At 44.2% G+C, this 24,268-nt stretch overlaps 1 protein-coding gene across 1 annotated transcript in view; it reads right to left on the reverse strand.

The window, feature by feature from the left end:
* The window catches only part of MBTPS1 (membrane bound transcription factor peptidase, site 1), a 63,543-nt gene that overhangs the window by 32,360 nt on the left and 6,915 nt on the right, over nucleotides 1-24,268 (reverse strand). The window contains exons 2-9 of the mRNA XM_003315210.7: nucleotides 15,369-15,855; nucleotides 12,800-13,057; nucleotides 9,356-9,559; nucleotides 7,467-7,577; nucleotides 6,945-7,054; nucleotides 5,493-5,609; nucleotides 4,639-4,706; nucleotides 1,123-1,225 (exon numbers count right to left, since the gene is read on the reverse strand). Coding sequence (XP_003315258.1) covers nucleotides 1,123-1,225; nucleotides 4,639-4,706; nucleotides 5,493-5,609; nucleotides 6,945-7,054; nucleotides 7,467-7,577; nucleotides 9,356-9,559; nucleotides 12,800-13,057; nucleotides 15,369-15,531 — 1,134 coding nt within the window. The 5' untranslated portion in view covers nucleotides 15,532-15,855. The remainder of the gene's footprint in view (nucleotides 1-1,122; nucleotides 1,226-4,638; nucleotides 4,707-5,492; nucleotides 5,610-6,944; nucleotides 7,055-7,466; nucleotides 7,578-9,355; nucleotides 9,560-12,799; nucleotides 13,058-15,368; nucleotides 15,856-24,268) is intronic.

The raw sequence follows: 24,268 nt of genomic DNA on the forward strand, positions 1-24,268 counted from the left end.
ACGTGACATCTCATCACGGTTTGGTGAAAGCGTTTACACGGGGAGCTGGGGACAAAGTGGATGACATCTCACCACAGTTCGGTGAGAGCATTTACACTGGGAGCTGGGGACAAAGTGGTGGATGCAGTTTCCCAGTATCCGGCAGCACAAGGAACATGCTGAGGGAGCGTGGACGGGAGGACACGCAGCCTGCCCTGCACAGACTGTCACATGAGAGAGTGGTCCCCAGCCAACGGGTCAGCTCCAGGAAGAGGCACGTGATGTGGGAGGCGGGGACCCCTGGTGGGGCTGAGTGGCGCGGACGCTGGGGGCTGACGCTGTCACAGTACAAAGGCTCAGGCAGAAGGCTATCCTGTAAAGTGGCTACAGTGTGGACGAGGCCCACAGTGTTCCCAGGCAGTTGGGAATCTTTCCAGGGACTTATCTGAGGCCTCCGAGTGTGGCACGTGACGTTAAACACCAAGAGATGCTGTGACCCTGAAGAATGAGAAGGGCAGGTGCTCCCCTTGGCCACAGCGAGGGCAAAGGTACCCAACTGCTGTTCTGCACGAGCGTCTAATTTTTCATCAAACTTTGACAGGTAAAGGTGGGTGAACGTGCTGCATAATTAAACCCCAAACAGCTGAATTATTAACTGTAGCAGTTATTTTGAATTTGTCCAGCTAAATACAATTGTTTCTGTGTTAGCAGAGTTGATATTAAGCTGTTCTCAATGGTTTCTCCAACTTCTTAAGGCCCCCCTCCCCCAAAAAAAATCATCTCACCTACCACTGAGGAGGACTGCTTACCACTACTAGATAGGGTAAACGGGCAGGAACCCAATTCACCTAAAGGTGAGTTCCTCAGAAATCAATTAATAAGTTAAACTGGAAACACCGCTTAGAATCAGCCCGTGCTCATCACAGCAGCTGTGGACTTGCCAGAATGAAGTGGCAGATGCTGACGGGGCCCACATCTCTCGTCCTCACGGCTGGGCAGGCACTCACAGCCCCGGATTTTCCCATGTGAATATGAGGGTGTCTGTGCACTTACAAATACACCCCAAGGCTCGTCAACAACCGGTGCCACTAGCCACAGTAGTTTGTCCAGCTAAATACAATTATTTAGCAAAGAAGAGCGTACCCAGGTAGTCATTCCCCTTGAAGAAAAGCGGGCGATGTTATCTTCAAAGTCAATGCCGCCTACTCCAATCACATCCATTTGATCAGCAGGGTTATTCAGAGTGCTATATTGAGACCAAAAAAAAAAAAAAGAAAAGAAAAGAAAAAGAAAAAAACAAGAGAAATAATTTAAAATGGATGATTCAAACCAGGGTGAATACTCCCAGAACAATCTAACACTGTATGAGCTTCTCCTGTGGGAAGACGTGTGCAGCTCCTCACGGCTGTCCTGTGAAACGCATGACCCTGCCACGTTCATGCTGTGCTCACATTACGCCCCCTCACCTGGAAGGCCCCTCCTTTCTTCTCCTCCCTGTCAACCTGGCACACTGGGGCTCAAGGCTCACGTTTTCCCTCCAGCAAGCCAAGCCTTAAGCATCTGTACTTGCCTTGAACCTCACAACACTTAACACGATCACAATTTATCACCTAATGACACATTTTCACATCACTTTCAAATTGTTCCCAGCACATTCATCTTAACTCCCCAGCTAAATCACACACTTCTCCTGGAAGAAACCATAACCACACATTTACATCTGCCAAGGTCAGGAAGTGGTAAGTTTTCGATTGACCTGTGGTGGTGTTCTACCCTCCTCATAGGGAACTGTGGAAGGACTATCATTACTCTGTAATCTTGAGCTCCTTAGAGTTTCTCCAATACCTTAAGTGCACTAGATCTGCAAAGAAATTATAGTGAAATAAATAATGGCAAAAATGTGTAAACCGCAAAGTCAAGATAAAGATGAACCATTTGAAAATATGAGACACTCAGTTATAAAACTGCATTGCTAAGCTTTATTATGGCTCCACTACCAAAAAAAATGAACTCTTTGACAATTCAACAACTACATACAACTGATTCCAAGTGGCTTAAGAGATAATAGCAGCATGAAGTTCTCCTTCTAGAGTGTGTTTTTAACTGACAATTCCCAACACACCGAGACAAAGTGGTACTGCCTTCTCAGCCCACTGGCCACCAATATCCTACCAGCTGGTCATTCAGAGGAACGAATAATGATTTTCTGATGACTGATGCTAGATGTTTACACATTCCCAGGCACTCAAGGAGCAGAGGCTGGTACAGAAGTCACTGACAGAAACTCCCACTGAAGGTGACCAAAAAAATACCACCTTCCCACCCTCCTCTACCTGCTAAGCCCTATAATGCTTAGTGTACTTTAAACCCTTAAAAAATAAGGGAACGCATCAAGAAATCATTATTGGTATTGAAAAGGAGGGAGCTGAGGCTGCAGGCTTGCTGGCACCACAGAGTCTAGGAGCACCAAGGGCACAGGACCCAGACAAAAAGACCACAGCAAAGGGGACTGGAGGATGTGTGCCTCACTCCCAGAGGGGCTGACGTATGCATGTTACTGTCCTCAGACCAGCCCTGGAAGCAGTCCCAGCAGATGCCCAAGCAGAAAAAACCACACCCGCCACAAGCTGCGCTGCCGTGATCACATGCCACGTCCTGTCACTTCAACAGCCAGCAGGTGGCCAGGTCTGTGTGAGGCAGCATGAGCGTACACACAAGGTGGAGATGGGGCCTTCCTGGCAAGGCTCTGCTCCTTCAACACACCATAAACTCACAACTCTGATAAGAAGCTACCGAGTGCAACCACCCACAAAAGCCACAGGGTTTCAGAACGGCAGCCAGCGTGTGACAAAACAGTCCGAACAGCACACGGAAGAGCTGGGAATCCAGACAGGTATGGCCAGGAGGATGGGCAGAGGGATGGGGTGCGGAAGACCTGAGAGAAACAGAAGGAGGACACTCATTCCAGGAAGGTGTACGTGGGGAAGTGGAAGATCAAGGTGAACTGAGATTCTGGCTGGAGTTGGCCAACTACGGCCCATGGGCCAAACCAGGACCACACCTGTTTTTGCAAATACAGCGTTCCTGGAACACAGTCATGTTCATTTACACATATATCACCCGCAGCTGCTTTCACACAATAACGCCTAAAATATTTATTATCTGACCCTTTACAGAAAAAGTTTGCAATTCAGCCTAGAATACCGAAGACCTTGAAAAACAAAAGAAAAATGTGGATTTCATCTATTAGGCAATAATAAACCGCTGCAGATTCTTGATTAGAAAACTGCTATAATATATGTTTGAACAGTAGAAACATGCACAAAAAAAAAAAAAAGAGCAGCTTCCATTCAAAGAGCATCATCAGCATTCATGGTGCTCTACCCCTGCTGTCTGATTTCAGTCTCATAGGTACTGTGCAGGCTGCTCTCTGCTCCCATCACAGGTAAGGGAGCTGAGGCTCAGAGAAGTGACGGTGCCTCAGCCCTAAGTGGCAGGTCGGACCTGTCTGCTTCCACACCTAGTTTCACCCATGTCCATGCTGGAAGAGCTGGGGTGGGAAAAGACTCAAGATGGGAAAACAGGCTAGGAAACACTGACACCTGGTGACTCTGAACCGATGAGTGCCAGCCTTGAGTGGGGACATCAGAAATGGGAGGAATATTTAAAAGGGAGACAAGAACACCTGACGAGATGACTTAATAACTGGTGTTTGTCATGGCAGAGCTATAGCGAGGGTATGTTCATGCCACTTACATCTATGGCTCATGATACGTATCACTGATGCGACAGCAAAATCCAGAACCCTGGACCTCTAACAAGGTTCACGATCATTTACTCAACTATTAGGCTAGAGTCCTATGAATGCCAATATTCACGTTTTCTGATATGCAAACATGAACTTCACATAGCTTCACCTTGTCTTATGCCCTGAATTTGTGTAAAGCATCCTACAGAAACTCTGAGCACAAGAAATGACTTATAAACATTATCTAGAGAATAAAATGAAGCTGCTGGTGGAAACAAAACTGAGACCTCTAACCAGACAGGAGTGCACTGGCTGGGATTCAGTGGCCAATGTTTCGCATCTCACGCTGCTCAAGTTTAGCACAAAGGCCCCCCTGTGACACTGTCCTCCCTGCCTCCCTCCTAAATGATCCCTCTCATCAACTCCCAAAGCACCGGCCATGTTGCCGTTAGGCCCGCCAGCACTTCCCCTGTGAATGAGTGTCACTGTGCTCGCACCTGCTCTTTCAGAGAGAGGCAGAAACCTCTTCCGTTTGCCTCTTTACCCGGATGCTTTGCACACAGATCTCATCAACACTGCAGAATCCCTAATAGATTCAATTTTCTGATTGATTTTGGGGGAAAAAAGTAGTTACAATAAAAACTTTAGGACTCTAAATTACTATTTGTAACAAAATTTTAAAAATATATAAATAGAAGGAAGACTGGCCTTGAGGTGACAACTGCTGAGGTGAGTGGTGAGTACCCGGGTGTTCATCCTGTAGTATTTTTTTACATGAGGAAAACATCCTTAAGACAAGTTTTAGACAGACATAAACAGGTAACCATAGGTAGATACACAAACAGATAACAATTTTTCAGTTATTTAAGGGGGAAAAAATCCCCGAGGTCATCCCTGCTGGGGCTACTTACCCATAAAGAGGTCCGTCATTGCCAATAGCAGAAACCATGATTACATTGTTAGCTGTTAATTCCCACACCTACAAAAGGAGCATTTATTTAATGAAAGTATCTCTTTCATTAAACATATAACTGTCAAAAAAAAAAAAAAAACCCTACACAACGTCTAAAAACAGTTCTAAAAAAGCAGCACTGGCCCATTATAAAGGCGGATGTGCTGGCAACTTGCATTTTTAGAGGATACCACCCGGGACGGAGAAGCATGCAGTGCACAGAGCAGATGCTGACTCTCTAGTCACTTTGAGGAAAACACGAATTGCATGTTTAGGTAAGAAAGAATTGGCAGGGCATGGTGGCTCACGCCTGTAATCCCAGCACTTCGAAAGGCTGAGGTGGGTGGATCACCTGAGGTCAGGAGTTGGAGACCAGCCTGGCCAATGCAGTGAAACCCCGACTCTACTAAAAATAGCAAAATTAGCCGGGCATTGTGGTGTGCACCTGTAATCCCAGCTACTTGGGAGGCTGAGGCAGGAGAACCGCTTGAACCTGGGAGGCGGAGGTTGCAGTGAGCCAAGACTGTGCCATTGTACTCCAGCCTGGCCAACAAGAATAAAACTCCATCTCAAAAAAAAAAATAAATAAATCAGCAAGGCACCATGTGCTCCTTATAAACACCTACTCTGAGGACTCTAACCCACTCAATTTATGACATGCAAATCAATGAAGCTCACGTCATTAGCCATCTGTTCTCACAAAGCTGTCACCACCTGGATGAAAAGCCACCAACACACTAGATATGATGCAAAGTTGGGTTGCGAAACAGCAGGAGCTGTCACCCAAACCCCGTGTGCAGTGACTCCACAAACCTTGTCAACAAAGGGATGATCCATGAAGTCCGGGCCGCCGATGCTGAGGTTTAACACGTCAATCTTCTTTAAAATGGCATAGTTGAAGGCGTCCAAAAACCAAGATGTGTAAGATACCTAGTTAAATATTATAACAGTCTGCTTAGTGTTTCAATCAAGTTTTAAAATGCTAGGACAGTTTTTATTTCTAAGGCTCTTTTAAAATTACAAAGTAGTTCTCTTAATATTTTTTTTTACTTAAAACCAGAAATAAATCCTGAGTATGCATAATGCTCTGGAGAGTAAAATACAACACCTAGAAGTTTAAGTCCTTGGAGCTGAACCTAAGGAAGAGGCAGCTGTGTTCTGCAGGTGGCCTGTCTCTCTAGGTGAAATGCACAGCTCTCTACACAAAGAATGCCTTCCTAGATAACACCCACGCTCCCAACTGCCCCTCTCCTATAAAAGGACTTATCCCAAGGCACTTCTACTAAGTTAAGCATTTTGGAATAGTTCAACTTATCTATCTAACCTTCTTCATTCCTAAACAGACTGAAGGACAAATGGCAGCAGTAACAGTTATTTCATAGTATTAGTCCTCTGATGTTCAAGTGCTCCTATGTTCCTTACAAAAGCTTCATTACTTTGTGGATCACCTTTAGCTGTTGCTTTTTTAAAAAATATAAAATTAAGTTTACGGTAGGAAGAGAAGCAATGTAATGATTATGTTTTTAAAGGTTTTTAAAAGACCACGTACTTATATTTTCTTATATACACCAAAGAAATTCTAGGAGGAGGTATAAGAAAGGAACATCGTCACACAGGAGACACGGGCCAGTGAGGAAAGAACCTGCTGGACGGGGACAGGGGTGGGGGTCTCACTGTGTTACCTTCTGACATTTCTGAGGTATGCATTACCTATTCAAAAATTAACCTTAAAAAATAAACAACGAAAAAAGAAACAAATACTAGGACCCTCTCCCTTTTCTATAGTTTCCAAATGAAGAGTGAAGGAACAAGACTTGTAAACTCCCATTACCCAACACAATGCCAGGTGTCGGGACACAGAGGTAAATAAAACAGCTCAAGGTGGTAGGAACCCAATCAGGGAGGCAAGCACACTTATTCTATCTGCAATTGTTCTATTCTATGATGCAGACAACCGACCCAGGGTACAGGGGCCTGGGGAAGCCTGGAGGTAGAGAAGAAACAAGGGAAATCAAAGAATCGTCGTAAGTAGTAGCCTCGGCAGGGTCTTCAGGGTTCAACTTAGGTCGACACAGTGGTTGGTGGGAGAAGGGCGGAGCCACCCAGGAGGCAGAGGAACAGTAAACTGAGCATGCGTACTGCAGTATGAATGGCTCAGCGTCACTGACGTGCACTCCTTTTACACAAGTGTGTACAGTCCAGTGATTCTGCTTTTTACGTTTCAGTATGAATTCCTCAAGTTTCAGGAGTCCTCAAAACACCTACCTGATTATTGGTAAAGACCCTGAAAATGTGAAGTTCTGCATCTGGAGCAAATCCTTGGCACTCCCTCATGCTGGCTATCACACCTGCCACGAATGTGCCATGGCCCAACCCTGCAGTCCATAAAAAAAAAATCCCATAAAACACACTGAATAGCAAGTGCCAGGACGCAACATTCCAGGCCATGAGTTCCACAGCCTTCCATTTCCAAGTGCTGGATAGAGGAGGGCCTCTGCTGCTGCTCTACGATCCCCTTAGACGTCACTGGCACAAGCACCCCTTCCAGGTCTAGCCACTCCACGCTCTCCCGGACAGGGAGCTGCCCCCACACCAGGCATCCCCACTCTCTCCTGAAGTGCTACTTCCCGACATCCTATGAGGTATTCAGAGCAGTTTCTGCCCCAACAAAAAGCACAATAACACCTTGGGCTTGTCTGAATAATTGCTGGACAGACTGTGGAATCACGCACTAAACACACTCTCAGTCGATCACATGACCACGTTCTCACTGCCGCTGAGACCCACCATCATCCAGCGTTCGCTCGTTGGTCCAGTTGGTTCTCTCCTTCACATTTTTGAAGTGGGGATGCTTCTCGCTCAGCCCAGTGTCAAAAACAGCAACTCTTACATTAGCACCTTATTCGGAAAAGAAAGCAAACACAATTATGTTTGAAGAAATCATCTTTTTGGATTTTGCCTATAAAATACATTCCTTCCTGGGACCCACAGAAAATGACATATTGTGGAAGGCCAAAGCTGCTCAGAGCAAACAAGTTAGGTCAGCTGCTCCCAGGGTCAGCTGGCTGAGCCAAGGCTAAGAAAAGAGGACAGCAGGAGCAATGCCATCATCTGCCGCCAAATAAGATTTAAGGATAAGCAGAAAATCCTTCTACACCCTCCTCAATTGCCACCAGCACTCAGGATAGAAGCACCCCTTCCACTCCTAGCGGGCTTCTCGAGGCTCCAGGCTGGCACCTACTGATACTCCCCTTCTGGCAATTTATCACAGGTCTCCACACCCCACCTTCTCGGAGGCCCTGCAAACACTCACAAACCACACACCCAAGGAGCGGGACACAAAAATGGGAAAAGGGGGAACCATTCCTATTCCCAATAAGGACAGCAGTTTATTCAGTGCTGCTCATTTATAATACAGCAAACTCTGCCACAAGGAACAATTAACACCACATGCGGCTAATCACACCTAAGAAAAATCACTGCAGCGTGCACTTTTCTATAATAGTAAGTCTATTCCAGATACTGGCCAAAGCCATCAACACCAATGTGAAATAAAACTGGCCTGTCTGACCAAAAATTCTAGAAAGCATCTAGAAAAAAAATATAGAATACCTATATGACTTAACAGCTAACCAATGTAAAGAGGGTAATGTCTTTCTGGCAAAAGGGCTGTGTACACATCAATACTATGTTAAATAATCTATTAAACTGAGATAAATATAAAAATCAATGCTACTTTTAAAAAATGCACACACAAAATCAGAAACCATTTGGTTTGGGGGGAATAAAAAATTATTTCTCATGACTAGAAAATTTGTTTCGTCAAGGAGTTCTCACTCTAAAAAGGTAAAACCATGGGGAGGCACACATTTTAATGAAATGCCAGTCCACCAGGTATTAAAAGTTGAAGTATCTCAGATATTTTGGAGGGCAGGGCGCCAAGGAGATCAAAGGAGAGGTAAGGGTCCCTAAGTCAAGGATATATGAAAGACACCTAGGCAAACTGCGCTGTCCTGGGAGCAGGTGAAACTGGCTTACATTTAGAACTCAAGGTAAAAATCTTCACATCAGATAAAACATGAAGATTTTGTCATGATGAATCAGCAAGGGAAAAATCCTTATTGTTCTGAATTTTATTTCACAGGACATGATCATTAACACTGCTTCTTGTTCTGAAACAAATCATCAGCAGGTGTGATAGTCAATTACTTAGTCACTCTGCATTCAGGGCACCAAACTCAAGTGATAAACTAATTTCCATGGAATTGCCCAGATCAGGGACCATCTTTCCCCAAGAAGTGACAGACCTCTGCAGGCCTGTCGGTCAGCGCCAGCAGCCGGCAGTGCTGTGCTCGTTTGTGTATGTGTCAATAGGAGAGAAGTGCTCCACAGCCTTCCCTTCTAACCTCAGAAATGGTAACAAAAATAAGACACAAATGGTGACAATTAGGAAAGCCACAGAAACAGATGCCTGGTATCACAGGAGTCAAAGATGAGGAGTACTTGGCTACCTCCAGCTAAACAGTAAGAAGGTTAGATGTGGAAGGCTGCAGGGCTTTAGCACTAGGCAGTCCCGAACATGGAATTCCTGCATGTCTGGACTTTCCGCGCCTTCCCTGGGTAATAGCACACATCTGTATATCCCATAAGCGCCTTCCCTGGGTAATAGCACACACCTGTATATCCCATCTGCCAGAGCACATCTGCCTGCAGTGTCTGGGCAACCTGGCGCGGGATGGCTCTCAGCAGCCGTCTGCTCGAATGCCTTCCCGTAGCATGCCAGAAGCCAGAGCCCAGGGAGAGGCTGGCTCTTCGCAGGGGACGTGATGATTGCCACTTCTGGCTCCACCGGGTTTCATTGCAGGGTACTGTGGGGTCAGCTACAGGCAAGGGAGAGAAACATCAGAACAGAAGAGCAAAACGAACTACACGATACCCGCCAGGCAAAACTATCCTAAACACAGGGAGGATTACCATTTGCCACTCTGTTTGAAGGAAAGTGGGATTATCTTCTTTTTCTAGAAGGACAGTCTCAATGCAATTATAATTATAGGACGTGATTTAGCTGTTGTATTATTCCCAAATAGTTCTCTACTTGAAATTTTCTAACCAAGGTAAGGCAAAGAAAGACTGATTAAATTAAATAATAATAATTTTAAAAAGCTAATTGTGATACTAAAACTAAAGAAAAACCTAATTTTTCATCAGCAACTTGTTCTCACTGAACCAGAAGGGGGAAAAGCTAAAGAAAATGACCCTAAGCATTCATTGAGTTTTATTTTTACTATAAGTTTCACTAGATTTCTTGGGCAGGCAAAAGCCATCAAATATCAACAGGACTTAAAAAAACCGTAAATTGCTCAATATTCTCAATATTCTTATCTGCTAGAATGTCACCTTTCAAAAACAAAAGGACTACACAGGAGTGAGAGACAGGGAATTTCTGAGGGTGATGGAATTATTCCATATCTTGATTTTGTTGGTGGATATTTGATGGTATACTTTTGCCAAAACTTGCCAAACTATACTCTAAAAAGGACGAATTTTACTATCTGTAAGTCTCTTTATTTTTAAAAAGCGGAGGAAAAAGGCAGTACCACAGAAATGGCCTAAGGGTTTTCCCTTTACCTTTCAAAGACCATGTTATAATGAACAAGTCATATTTCAAATCAGTTTTAAGAAGAGAAAATCTGTAATACCAATACAGTTCTCTTTCTAAAGCAAATCACTGTCATTTTTATTCTAGCCTTACCAACCTACACCCATGTTAAGTACAGGGACCTGGAAACACACACAGTCACGTCAATTCTGGTAAGTAAATATTTGCACAGTCCAACTGAAATGGTTCTTAATTGAAATTCCTGTGCTGAGTCTGATCTTTAAGTCAACAGCATGGGACAATGCTGCAGGTGCTGACTGAAGAGCAACACTGAGACCAGGAATGGGCCTGCTCTGCTTGACCCTGCACAGGCCAGACTCCACCTCCAGTATTATACTCAGTTCAGGGCTTCACAGCTTTCAAACAATTTAGAAAAATTAGTACATTCAAACGAAAACACTTAAAATCATGAGGGGACTTGAAATCAAGTCATCTGAGTAACTATGGCAAGAACTGAGGATTAGCCTGGAGAGAAAAAAATGCCAAAAGGGACACACCATGGGTATCTTCAAATATCAAAAAGACAGCTATCTTCACCATATCTTTAACTACTGTCACGTAGAAAACAGATAGGCTTTGTCTTATGGCCCATGGGATAGAACCAAATGGGTGGGATGCAGAGTGAGAATAGTGTCAGCCCAAAATAAAGCAAAACCTTCTACAAGTAAGAGCCATAGAAATTGTTAACATTTGGTTACTTACAACATCTTGAACACTCTACTAAGCTTTCTTCGTATGCATTATTTCATGTTATCTTCATGACAGCCCCACGAGGTAGGGAGTATCATCTCCATTTTATGAATGAGAAAAACTGAGGCTTCAAGATGGAAAAGACGCTTACTGCTGAAGGTCACAGCTAACTTCAAGGGGCATGGGCACGCAGTGGGCAAGTCTCCCCTCACAGGGGTGTCAGGCACCCGGAACACACACAGTGGAGATGGTGTCCACGGGAATCCCATCTCCAGAGAGTCTAGGATTCTTGTGCTAAAATTAGGCAACTCCGTGTCTCCTAAAGCATTCTAGAGCTCTTTAAGATAACTGAAGTAAAAAATCAAGTCAACTAAAATACCGCAATGTATACATTTGGCTAACTGTATCAGGTTTGATTGGCTTTTATCTTCCTGGATTATTTTGAAGTGTTACTGCTTTTTAAGGAGAATAATACATAACATCTGGAGTAGCAGAAAAGGCTCTGAAAAAGTCAGACACCTTAAGTTTACACCTGGTTTTACTATGAAAATTAAACTTCTCTTCGTGTGTGTGTGTGTGAGTGTGTGTGTGTTTGTGTGTGTTTAATGCAGCAAAACCTCAGAGGCTCTTAGGCCCAAAATATGATAGACAAAGAAGAGTAAAATTTTAATTTCTTCTTCCTTCTGATGAAAGAAATGATTGTAAATAATAACAGAACTAGCAATTTGTTAACCTGATTTAAGATAAACAGGAAAAAAAACCCTTTTCCTTTGGTAATACATATCTTTGGAAAATATCATTTAATAAATATGCAATTTACTATTTGAGACTAAACTCTATTTTGACAAGCCCAATTGTAATGAAGTAGGAAAGACTAAGCCCTGGAGAAGAAAAGGAAAAGCCAAGTTGCTTCCATGCTCACACCTGCACAGCTGATGACTTAAACGAACCCAGCTGATGCATGACCATTCCTGGTCAGGAGGCTTTGAGAAAAACAAAACGAAACCCCAGGAAAACATGTTTTGCAGGACTGCCTTTAAAAATAGGGCTGGGTGCGGTGGCTCACGCCTGTAATCCCAGCACTTTGGGAGGCTGAGGCAGGCAGATCACCTGAGGTCAGGAGTTCAAGACCAGCCTGACGAATACGGAGAAACCCCGTCTCTACTAAAAACACAAAATTAGCCGGGCATGGTGGTGCATGCCTGTAATCCCAGCTACTTGGGAGGCTAAGGCAGGAGAATCACTTGAAACTGGGAGGTGGAGGTTGAGGTGAGCCGAGATTGCGCCACCGCACTCCAGCCTGGGCAACAAGAGCGAAACTCCGTCTCAAAAAAATAAATAAATAAAAAGGAAAAGAAAAAAGAAAACACACACTGAGAGTAGCGAAATGCAAGGAAGAAGCAGACACAAGGACGCGTCTTTCAGCACGAGAAGGCGGCCGCAGCCTTGAAGTCTGAAGGCTTTGAGATGAAGCTGGCGAAAATCACTTCCAACAGAAACAAAGATCACTACCATCTACTGCTGCAAACCCTCAGATTTTCTTCTACCAGAACAGCACGAAGTCTCTTTTTAAAAAATAATTCCGCCCCCCCAACACCGACCCTGCGCACTAAACAAAACTAAAAAAATTCCTACCAGGAAAATGTGCACAATTAGCAAACTAGATGGAAGGATGCGGATACTCACTGTACTATTTTTCAACTACTCTGCAGTTTGAGATTTTCAAAGTAAACAGCAGAGATAGAAATTTGCCTACAGTCACAATACTCACATTCAGCATACTTGAGGGAACGAAAGACTTTTCGTTGGGGCGTGACCCGTTTGATGTTTGGATGATCTTCAAGTGTTAGCAGCCCCGCTTTCTGTTTTTCTTTTATCTGAATCACCTCAAAATCACTAGGGTAGTCACTGGATGGATTGTTTCGAGGTATAATTCTCCAATTGTCTACTTCACTGCTCTTCAGGGCACTTGAAATAAATGAATTTCTAGCTTTGGCTGTAAAGTATCCATTGAAAGCCACAATATATTCTGAAACCAATCACCACAAACAAAAATAAGATTTACGCACATACATTATAACATATACTATATTGTATCTAATCTAAAATCTGGCAAAAGAAAAATTATCTTAAAGCCCACAGCAGACGAGAGAAAACACAAAGACTAGTTTAAGTACCTAGACAGCTGTCTGCAGAGCTTTGAGGAAAAATGATCTGTATGGGGCTGGGCGCGGTGGCTCACACCTGTAATCCCAGCACTTTGGGAGGCTGACGTGGGCAGATTACGAGGTGAGGAGTTTGAGACCAGCCTGGCCAACATAGTGAAACCCCATCTCTACTAAAAATACAAAAAATTAGCTGGGTGTGGTGGTGGGCGCCTATACTCCTGGGAGGCTAAGGCAGGAGAATCACTTGAATCTGGGAGGCGGAGATTGCAGTAAGCAGAGATCGCACCACTGCACTCCTGCCTGGTGACAGAGCAAGCCTCCGTCTCAAAAAAAAAAAAAAAAAAAGATCTCTATGAATCACCTAACCACAAAGAATACATCATTCGAAACCAGATACCCATGATATTTTTTTAAAAAGCAAATACCTACAGAAGTTTGAATACACAACAAAGAAATGTATATAATTTTTATCAAGTAGGAAAAAGAAATTCAGAGAACTGAATGCTCAGTTAGTGTTTCTTAAAACGAAAACAGTAACAAAATTCCAGAGTGGATTATGTGAGACTATTTGCTCAGTTCTTCACATCTGGTCACTCAAACTTTAGAACATAAACATTCTGCACCTCCCAGCTCCCCACCTTCACCAATTACAATGGCACCTGTTCCAAAGAATCAAGGTGTAGGCTGGGCACAGTGGCTCATGCCTGTAATCCCAGCATTCTGGGAGATCGAAGTGGATGGATTGCTTGAGCTCAGGAGTTTAAGACTAGCCTGGGCAACATGGTGAAAAAAAAATAAAAAAATTAGCTGGGCAGGCCGGGCACAGTGGCTCATGCCTGTAATCCCAACACTTTGGGAGGCCAATGCAGGAGGATCACCTGAGGTCAAGAGTGCAAGACCAGCCTGACCAACATGGAGAAACGCAGTCTCTACTAAAAAGACAAAATTAGCCGGGCATGGTGGCACATGCCTGTAATCCCAGCTACTCGGGAGGCTGAGGCAGGAGAATCGCTTGAACCTGGGAGGTGGAGGTTGCGGTGAGCTGAGATGGTGCCATTGCACTCCAGCCTGGGCAACAAGAGTGAATCTCCATCTCAAAAAAAAAAAAAAAAAAAAAAGAAAAACAAAAATAAAAAAATTAGCTGGGCATGGTGGCAGGTGCCTGTAGTCCCAGCTACTCAGGAGGCTGAAGTGGGAGACCACTTGTGCCTGGGAGGCCAAGGTTGCAATGAGCTGAGATGGCACCACTGCACTCCAGCCTGGGCGACAAGAGCAAAACTCTGTCTCCAAAAGAAAAAGAAAAGAAGGTGTAGGTAAATAATTCATGTCAATTTCCTTTTATCATATAAGCTTACTCTACTGGGAAAACAAACTTAAGCAAAGTTAACATTCATGTGCTGTGCACTCAACCCATTGGAAATTTACTACAGAAGACCAGGCACGGTGGCTCAGGCCTGTAATCCCAGCACTTTGGGAGGCCAAGGAGGGTGATCACTTGAGGTGAGGAGTTCAAGACCAGCCTGGCTAACATGCTGAAACCCCGTCTCTACTAAAAATACAAAAAAAAAAAAAGGCCTGGCACGATGGTTCATGCCTGTAGTCCCAACACTCTGGGAGGCCAAGGCAGGCGGATCACGAGGTCAGGAGCTCGAGACCAGCCTGGCCAATGTGGTGAAACCCCATCTCTACTAAAAATAGAAAAAATTAACTGGGAGTTGTAGCTGGTGCCTGTAGTCCCAGCTGCTCAGGAGGCTGAGGCAGGAGAACTGCTTGAACCTGGGAGGTGGAAGTTGCAGTGAACCGAGATCGTGCCATTGCACTCCAGCCTCAGCAACAGAGTGAGACTCCATCTCAAAAACAAAACAAAACAAAACAAATCAAAACAAAAAATTAGCCAGGGACGGTGGCAGGCACCTATAATCCCAGCTACTTGGGAGGCTGAGGCATGAGAATTGCTTGAATCCAGGAGGTGGAGGTTACAGTGAGCCGAGATCATGCCACTGCACTCCAGCCTGGGTGACAGAGTGAGACTCTGTCTCAAAAAAAAAAAAAGAAAGAAAGAAATGTACTGTAGAAAAAAGGAACATGTTATTCAGCAACAGCTAATTTTATATTAAGTAAGCTTTAAAAAAATAGGATGGGAGTTCCTAATACTTAAGACAACATCATTACCATATTCCACAACTGTTGATGAGAATTCCACCTTCAAAGTCAGGTGGGAACAGCCAGGGCATGGGGCCTTTTCAAAAGATTTCTTTTCCAGTCTGTCGCCCAGATGTTTCTTCCCACAGAGCAAAACCACGAGCAGAAGCAGCCAGATGTTGACAAGCTTCATGGTCACAAGCGAATATGATCATAAAATTGCATATATTCAAATCACACTTTCTTCTTCTTGATTAGAAGTGAATTTTTGTTTCAGCTAAAAGCTGCAACATTACTGATCAGCCATCTTACAGTCTTGTCCAACGTAAATAAAAGTTAAATCCCATGGCCTTTTGTGGTTCAGCCTGAAGAGAGGCTTTCATTTCTTTCTCCGCTTCTTCTCCATCTTGGAAATAAGGCTTCTCTCACTCAGGCCGTGACAACTGAGTCCTGTACTCCATTTGTACCACAGAACCAACATCCAACGGGGTTGATCAATCAACCACTGTGAGCCAAACTATGAAACAAAAAACAGTGCACACAGACATTAGTAGCAAACTGACATAGCCAGGTATGATTTAGTTGTATTTATAATTTAAACAAGTGGGTCAGCCAGGCAAGGTGGCAGGTGCCTGTAGATCAGCTACTTGGGAGGCTGAGGTAGGAAGATCACTTGAGCCCAGGAGTCTTGAGTCCAGCCTGAGCAACAAAGTGAGACCCTATGTCTAAAATAATAAAATAATAAAATAAATAAGAGGGTAAAAGAGATATCCTGGTTTTAAGACAAATTAATGTGCCATACAACCATGAAACATATCATTTCATTTTTATTTACTTATTACGCACTGCTTTCACGGGAAAATTTTTTTTAGGCATCTTCAAAAATAAAACAATAAAATAAATGAGAAAAATGGAAAAAACTAAGGATAACAAAATAACACCAAAAATATTAAGCACACTGGACCTGAGCATTCTAGCAGCCAAAGAGAAGAAGGAATCAGGATGATCCTTTGTTCTGTTTCAGATTCTGTATTTCCTATCATTTGCAACTCAATCCCCTGAGCATTTCCCCAGTTGGCACTTTTATTTCCCGCAAATTTCATCAATTTTTCAGGCAAAAGCTTGGTATAAAGCCTTACTTTCTGCTGTAACATTAATACCTAACAGCAAAGTAATTTCCGTATCAGTGATATTTAACACCTTCTTTATGAAACACTATGCTTTAATATTACAGATTTTGAAATATTTTCTACCAATTCTATGAAAAGAGCATACAAGGGTTTACTGTCCTGAAATTTATTTTACCTGAAACCTCACACTTAAAGAAATGTAACCTGCTAAATGTGTTATTAAACCAGATTATCTCTTTACTGGAGTGACATGAGAAGACAATTTGTGAGGGAAACTACTGCTAAAGAAAAATGTCATCTGAATATTAAATTAAGCATGCGCACAGATATCTTCCAAAACATCTGAATTGTAAGAAAAACTGCCATTCTTCACAATGAAAACAGAGCGATAGTAAAGAACAATGCTGGCTGTAGCATAACCAGAAAAACAGTTGCACAGACCATACCCGGGGCATAAATAATCCAGCAGGGTAGGGGATGGGTAAATGAAGCAAGAGAGGCCTTCCAGTGCTACTTAGGATTTTATTATTATTATTATTATTTTTTTTTTTTTTGAGGAAGGGTCTCACTCTGACACCCAGGCTGGAGTGGGTGGCGCAATCTCTGCACAGTTCACTGCAACCTCAACTTCCTGGGCTCAAGCAATCCTCCCGCCTCAGCCTCCCGAGTAGCTGGGACTATAGGCATGCATCACCACACCCAGCTAATTTTTGGATTTTAATATAGAGAAGCGGTCTCGGCATTTTGTCCAGGCTGGTCTCAAACTCAGGTGATCCAGCCACCTTGGCCTCCCAAAGTGTTGAGATTACAGGCACGAGCCGCCAAGTCCGCCCACTACTTGTTTTTAAAAAGAAAACATTAAGGACAAGGAGTTAAGTCATCTATTACGAAAGGTACTTCAAGCTGTAAAACTCATCCTTCTGGCAGAAACTGGTGCTTCTGAGTTTTTGGTTTCTGGAAATATCAATATGTGCTTCTACGAGTAGAAAAACATTGATAAAGTACCGTGAGGGGTTAAAATATCCAAAAAACGTTTTTACTTTTACTAAAGAGGGACTTTCACTGCTGTACTAACAACTGATCCTGAAAAACAAGCCCATCTCTGGCACTGGCACTGGCAACTAAGGGGCATGGAACTCATCAGAGATGAGTGAAAGTTTAAAGCAGTTACATCCACCTCGACAAGAACAACAATAACAATGCCAACTGCAAGAGCAAAAACAAAGAGCCAAACAGAAAGATCAGAAAAGCAGAGGGCACCTAAAGCCACCCTAACAGGTCTGACAGAAGTTTGCTCAGGAGTAAGCCCCTACTTCTTAGTTTCTTTATGCTTGATACATCCAGCAATGTAGTACCAAAGAAAATAATGACATGAAGCATGTATCTAGCTTAATTAAAGACTACTGGCCAAAGAAGATAAAAGCCAGTAATAACAGTTCTCATATCACAGTAAATGAATATATATTTAAAAGATATTTATTAAATGCATTCCCCACTCAAGGCAGGCTTTTTGTTGTTGTTGTTAAAAAGGAAGGAACAATCATTTGAGCCCAGGGGTTTGAGACCAGCCTGGGCAACGTGCAGAAACCTCATCTCTACAAAAAAAACATTAAAAATTAGCTAGGCACATGGTGGCGCGCCTATAGTCCCAGCTACTCAGGAAGATTGCTTAAGCCTGGAGGGTTGCAGTGGGCCAAGAGTGCACCACTACATTCCAGCCTGGGTGACACACTGAGACTCTGTCTCCACTTAAAAAACAAACAAACAAACAAACAAACAAACAAAAAAGCCTCTTAAAACTTTTCTGCCTCAAGCTAAAGAATGTATGACACATGTGGGCTCCATATAACACAAATATAAGTAAGTAATAGTAGTGAGAAAATCTTAGACCTAACTGGGTTAAATCAACTTTAATTCGACCTGTTCTAAAATAATTCACTCAAAGGTAAAGACTCTTAGGTAAGAAATTTTAACACAGCCCATGCAGAACAGATGGCTGATGTTCTCTTACAACTTAGGCAGGTACTTGCCTTTAAAAGAAATGGAAAGAAAGGGTTTGGCGGTTTTCAAATGAAAAAAAGGCCAGGCGCGGTGGCTCACACCTGTAATCCTGGGTGTGATTCCACTTTAGGAGGCTGAGGCGGGCGGATCACTAGAGGCCAGGAGTTGGAGACCAGCCTGGCCAACATGGTGAAACCCCATATCTACTAAAAACAAACCAACCAACCAAAAAAAAAAAAATACAAAAATTAGTTGGGCATTGTGGTGCATGCCTGTAATCCCAACTACTCGGGAGGGTGAGGCAGGATAATCGTTTGAACCCAGGAGGCAGAGGTTGCAGTGAGCTGAGATTGGGACACTGCAGCAGTCCCGCCAGGGTGACAGCGAGACTCTGTCTCAAAAAAAAAAAAATAATAAATAAATGAAAAAAACTCTCTAAGGTAATCAGTTCTCCCCCAAATTAAAAATAATAATAAATGTGGGGTTTGTGGAAAACAGAGAAGGCAATTATTATCATAAGACATTTTACCTTAACTCATTCATTAGATCAAGCAATTTTAGAATACTTACCAAGTTAAAGATACTATCAGGTACTACAGAACAAACATGGACTATTAGCTAGTCAGGGCACAACCTTCCAAGTGTGATCTAGTTAAATTTAAGGACAACTAAACAAAATGCAGGAAATGAAAATGTGAAAGGAGAGGCAGGCATCCAGGCCACAGACACACAGTTCTCTCCGGGCTGTGAAGAGGCGGCTTCTGCTGGGGTGGGGGCACTGCAGCAGCTCTGGAAGAATCTGAGCTCAGTAGCACTGAAAGATGGGCGCGAGGGAGGGAGGAGCAGAGCATCCCAAGCGTGGCAACGCTGGAACCACAGGAAGACACAGATGTGCACAAGGATCAGCACTGCCCAGCCTGAGGAGGGAGGCAAGGAGGTGTCCGTCTAGCGAGGCTGAAAGACGAGGGGGGAGGAGAGGACCTCATGCAGGTACACCCCAGCCAACAACCGGAAATACGGACCTCTTCCATCCAATGGCAGTGAACAGCACAGAGATAAAACACAGCCCAAGGACGAGACTGCTGAGCTCCTGTGTTCACCCATTCAACTCATCTAGTGAGAAACTACTAAAAGCCAGGCACTGTTCTAGGAGTAGGGATAGAGTAATGAACAAAATACCATAGAAATCTCTGACCTCACGGAGCTTACCTTCCAGTGCAGGGAGACAGACCGTAACTAAGACAAGTAAAACATATAGTATTTAGCTGGTGATAAAAACTACATTTGGGAAGGAGAGAAAACAGCTGGGCATGACGGGTCACACCTGTAATCTCACCACTTTGGGAGGCCAAGGCGGGTGGATCACCTGAGGCCAGGAGTTCGAGACCATCCTGGCCAAAATGGTGAAACCCCACCTCTACTAAAAACAAAAAAATTAGTCGTGCGTGGCGACAGGCGCCTGTAGCTCCAGCTACTCAGTAGGCTCAGGCAGAAGAATCACTTGAACCCAGGAGGCAGAGGTTGCAGTGAGCTGAGATCGTGCCACTACACTCCAGCCTGGGCAACAAGAGCAAAACTCCATCTCAAAATAATAATAATAAATAAATAAGAAAACACAAAGAAAAGGAATATGACAAGTCAGGAGAGGGCTGGCTTTCTGCTACAGCACTACCTACAGCAGCTGCTGAGAAGGGGTCTTTTCAGTGAAGGCCTGAAGGATTCAGGAAGCTGGCCAAGGGTCTGGGGAAAAGGATCCAGGCAGCGGGAAAGCAAGTGAAAAGGCCCTGGGGCAAGGACCATTCCTGGTGTGGGTGAGGAAAGAAAGGCAAAGAGGCCAGCGGGAAGCAAGGGAAAGCCAAAGATGAAATCTGAGGAAACCGGGAGACAGCCCAGAGAAGGCCTGCAGGTCACAGAAAGGACTTCAGCTTTGATTCTGACTGGGAAAAGAAAGCATGAGGCAGTCCTGAGCATGTGTGGCTTGTGTTTTAGCCAGATCGCTCTGGCTTCGGTGTGGAAGGGGGCACAGGCTGAGGCAGGGAGCATCTGGAGGACTTCTGTACAACAGCCAAGGGAGAGAAGATGCTGGCTTGGACCAGGGCGGGCAGGGGAGGTGTTAAGAGGCGATGACATTACAGATACGAAGGCAGAAGTGACAGATGTGCTGTCCACCAGATGTGGGGGCACACAAGTGAGGATTCAAGGCAACACCAAGGCTGGTTGCCCGACTGGACCAGTGGCGCTTGCCCCTAGTTGAGATGGGGAAGACAGCAGGAAAGCTGACTTGGGAGACACCAGCAGGAGCTGAGCTCTGAGCATGTTCAATTTAGGATGAGCCTCAGGGTCAAGGGCACGGCTTACGGCAGAATCCCGGGCAATCCAGTACCTTTTCTTTCAGAGATGGCAAAAGACAGAGAGCACAGGAAAGTCAGAAGGAAACCAAAATCAGTGGGAAATAATGTGCAAAAGGAAGGTGGGCAAGCTGAAGAGACAGAGACCACTAGCTTAGTAACTGGCCCCTTCCAGAAAAGGGCCACACTACTGAGCGGGTAAGCCTGGCCGCCAGACTGTACCTTACCAAGCCTGTCAACTCCAGCCCACCTGCTCTAGTCACCAAGCCACCAGTGGCTGGAAGGAAGGTGCCTTCAAGTGTAAAAATCCCATGGGGATGAATGATGAGGCTGGAAATGACAGGGACAAGGACACACCCCCTTGCTGTGTTTGGATCTCGCGGACTTGCTTGCGTTCCTAAAAGGTGAGCTAAAATCCAGGCTCTATCAAGACTATTTCAAAGGATTTATGGCTCAAAAAATATGGCAACAGATCCTGAGGTTTCTATAGTTTCCCAATCCTAGAATAAGGTGGTTTCAAAATATAAATTTCCTTTCAGGAAAACAAAAATGCCATAACGGGGGCAAGAGACCAGTAAATGATGGCAGAGGGACTGGGGTCCCCAAGGCTGAGCTTATTACCAACCCCCGAACTCCTGGGCCTATTTTTTTTTTGAGACAGGGTCCCGCTTGGTCACCCAGGCTGGAGGACAGTGGCACAATCACGGTTCACTGCAGCCTCAACCTCTGAGGCTCAAGTGATCCTCCTATCTCAGCCTACCAAGTTGCACGGACTACAATAGCGCCACTATGTCCAGCTAATTTTTTTTTTTTTTTTTTTTTTGTAGAGATGGGGGTCTCACCATGTTGCCCAGGCTGGTCTCAAACTCCCAGGCTCAAGATATCCTCCTGCCTCAGCCTCTCAGAGTGTTGGGATTATAGGCATGAGCCACTATGTCCGGCCTGGGCCTAAAGAGATCTTGTCCCCACGGACTCACTAGACAAGTCAGTGAGGCTTTGCAAGCACAGACTGCACTTTCCAGGGTCTAATACATCTATTCAGCTGTGACGAATGGTCCCTCCTGGTTCTCACTATACAATGCAAACCCGATGGGCACACTTCCCAAGATGGGCTCACCACTGAGAGGTAAGCAGACAAGCAGCAGCAGGACAGGCAGACAGAGCATGCACACACAGATACAGACACAAAACCTAAGGAAAAGCACTGTTTTCTTCTTTTTAGATGGAGTCTCACTTTGCTGCCCAGGCTGGAGTGCAATGGCACGACCTCTGCTCACTGCAACCTCCAACTCCCAGTTGAAGCGATTCTCCTGCCTCAGCCTCCTGAGTAGCTGGAATTACAGGCACACACCACCACACCCAGCTAATTTTTGTATTTTTAGTAGAGACAGGATTTTGCCATGCTGGCCAGGCTGGTCTCGAACTCCTGACCTCAGGTGATCCAGCACCTGCCTCAGCCTCCCAAAGTGCTGGGATTACAGGCGTGAGCCACTGTGCCCAGCCCAAGAAAAGCACTTTCTAAAGAGTGCTAACTCTGCCTTTTCTTCTTCCCTTCCTGAAGAATTCTGCTGAAGACAAGAAGGCAGGTGTTCATGGGAGAATGGCAGAAGCCCACTACAGGGTCTTAAGAGTCTGAGCGGAGTGAGGAAGGTATGTGAAGGGAGAGGCACCAGGTGAGGGGGTCAGAGCCTGGCAAGTGAAGAAGGCACCAGGCAGGCAGTGGGGTGATAGCAGTGAAGGTAAAACTGTTTGATCAAATAAATATTTTACATATAATGGGATGCGGCTTTCTTACTGTCAGAGAAGAAAGTTAGAAATATGAAAGAGAAAAAATAAATGAACCATTCAGTATCAGAACAAAATGATAAATGCTGGTCTGAATTTAAGGTTTTCAATACATAGACTAACAGATGTAGAAAGAAAGAAATCTAAGTGCACGTGTATGTGCTACACACATTTCCCAGCTATCTCCAAAAGGGTGTGGCAGCAGTGAAATCCCAACAGCAAGGAGCCCACCTAGTGCCCACAGTTGGTTCTAAATATCACTCTCCACTAAAAGAAGCTAGGCTCTTTGGACAAAGAGCTAGTTCCAGTCTGGGTACGGTAAGAACAAGATGGGCTTGGAACAGTGTCACTCAATGAGGAAAGGCTCACAGAATGATGGGGAAGTGTCCAAGGAACACGGAAGCCAGTTTGGAGGGGCCCCCACTAACAAAATCCGGGACAATCTGAGCATCACAATAAATAATAACAGATCCCAACCCGTGGAATAAAACAGGAAAACAGGAGTCCACAATGACATGAAGTTTGAAAAAGAATGAGATATTTACATCATCTCAAAATGCCTAACTGCCAACAAAATATCTCTTTTCAAAGGGAAAAGTCATTTTACAGTGGAGAAGCTCCACCAAGTTGTCCAAGGGAAGCAGTAATGGGACACATGGAGCCAGGTCTACAAGAGCAGATGCACTGAGAAGAGCCGGCATCACTTCTGGGAGGTTCCTGACAAAGATGCACAACCTGAAATCAAATCATGAGAAACATCAGACCAACCCAAATTGAGGGACATTCTACAGAATCAACTGGCCTAGAATTTTCCTAAGCACCAAGGTAATGAAAGGCAAGAATGACTGAGCTACTGCCCCAGATTGAAGGAGACTCCAGAGTCAATGCAACTCATGAATCCAAACTGGATCCATCTGCTGTAACAGGCACTCAGGGACAACTGGCAAAACCCAAGTAAGCCTGCCCGTGGATCAGATGGTAGTGATGTATCAAGACTAATTTCCTGATTTTGACAACTGTGCTGTGATTATGTAAGAAGGTCCTTGTTTGGAAGATACACCCACTAAAACACCGGGGGATAATGGAGTATCAGGTCTGCAATTTACTCTCAAATGCTTTAGAGAAAAAATGGTTTCATACTGTTGGTGCAACCTTCCTGTTAGGTTCAGCCTGTTTCCAAAACAGGCAGAAAAAATAAGTTCTTTATTTAGCCTCACCTGCCAAGGACGCATGAGGCTGGGCTATTTTATATGTGGTGACAGGCACATTCTAAGCCTCTTACTCAGATTCAGTCAGTGCTGATCACTGCATACATAACCAGACCACACGCCATGTCAGATAGATTTACACTCATCAATTGTTACGTAGAAGGACATCCAAAGATGGGACTGAGCTAGTTAAAAGGAAACCAAAAGCATATCTCATTCTAGGAAATTGACAGAATTCCTGAAAAGATTCATGGTAAATTTCTGCTAACATTAACCTGTGTTTCTATGATTGACATTAAACAAATCAAGTAACATTTTGACAGAAAAAACTGAGGCACCCCCTCTAGAATAAAAATTATGTTTATTAAGTTAACAAATCCAATAAAAAAGTACTCTCATACGTTGCTGGTGAATATTTTAAAAAAAACCACCTTTTAGAATGGCAATTTTCACATATG

Source organism: Pan troglodytes, chromosome 18, assembly GCF_028858775.2.
Source record: "Pan troglodytes isolate AG18354 chromosome 18, NHGRI_mPanTro3-v2.0_pri, whole genome shotgun sequence".
Lineage (NCBI taxonomy): Eukaryota > Metazoa > Chordata > Mammalia > Primates > Hominidae > Pan > Pan troglodytes.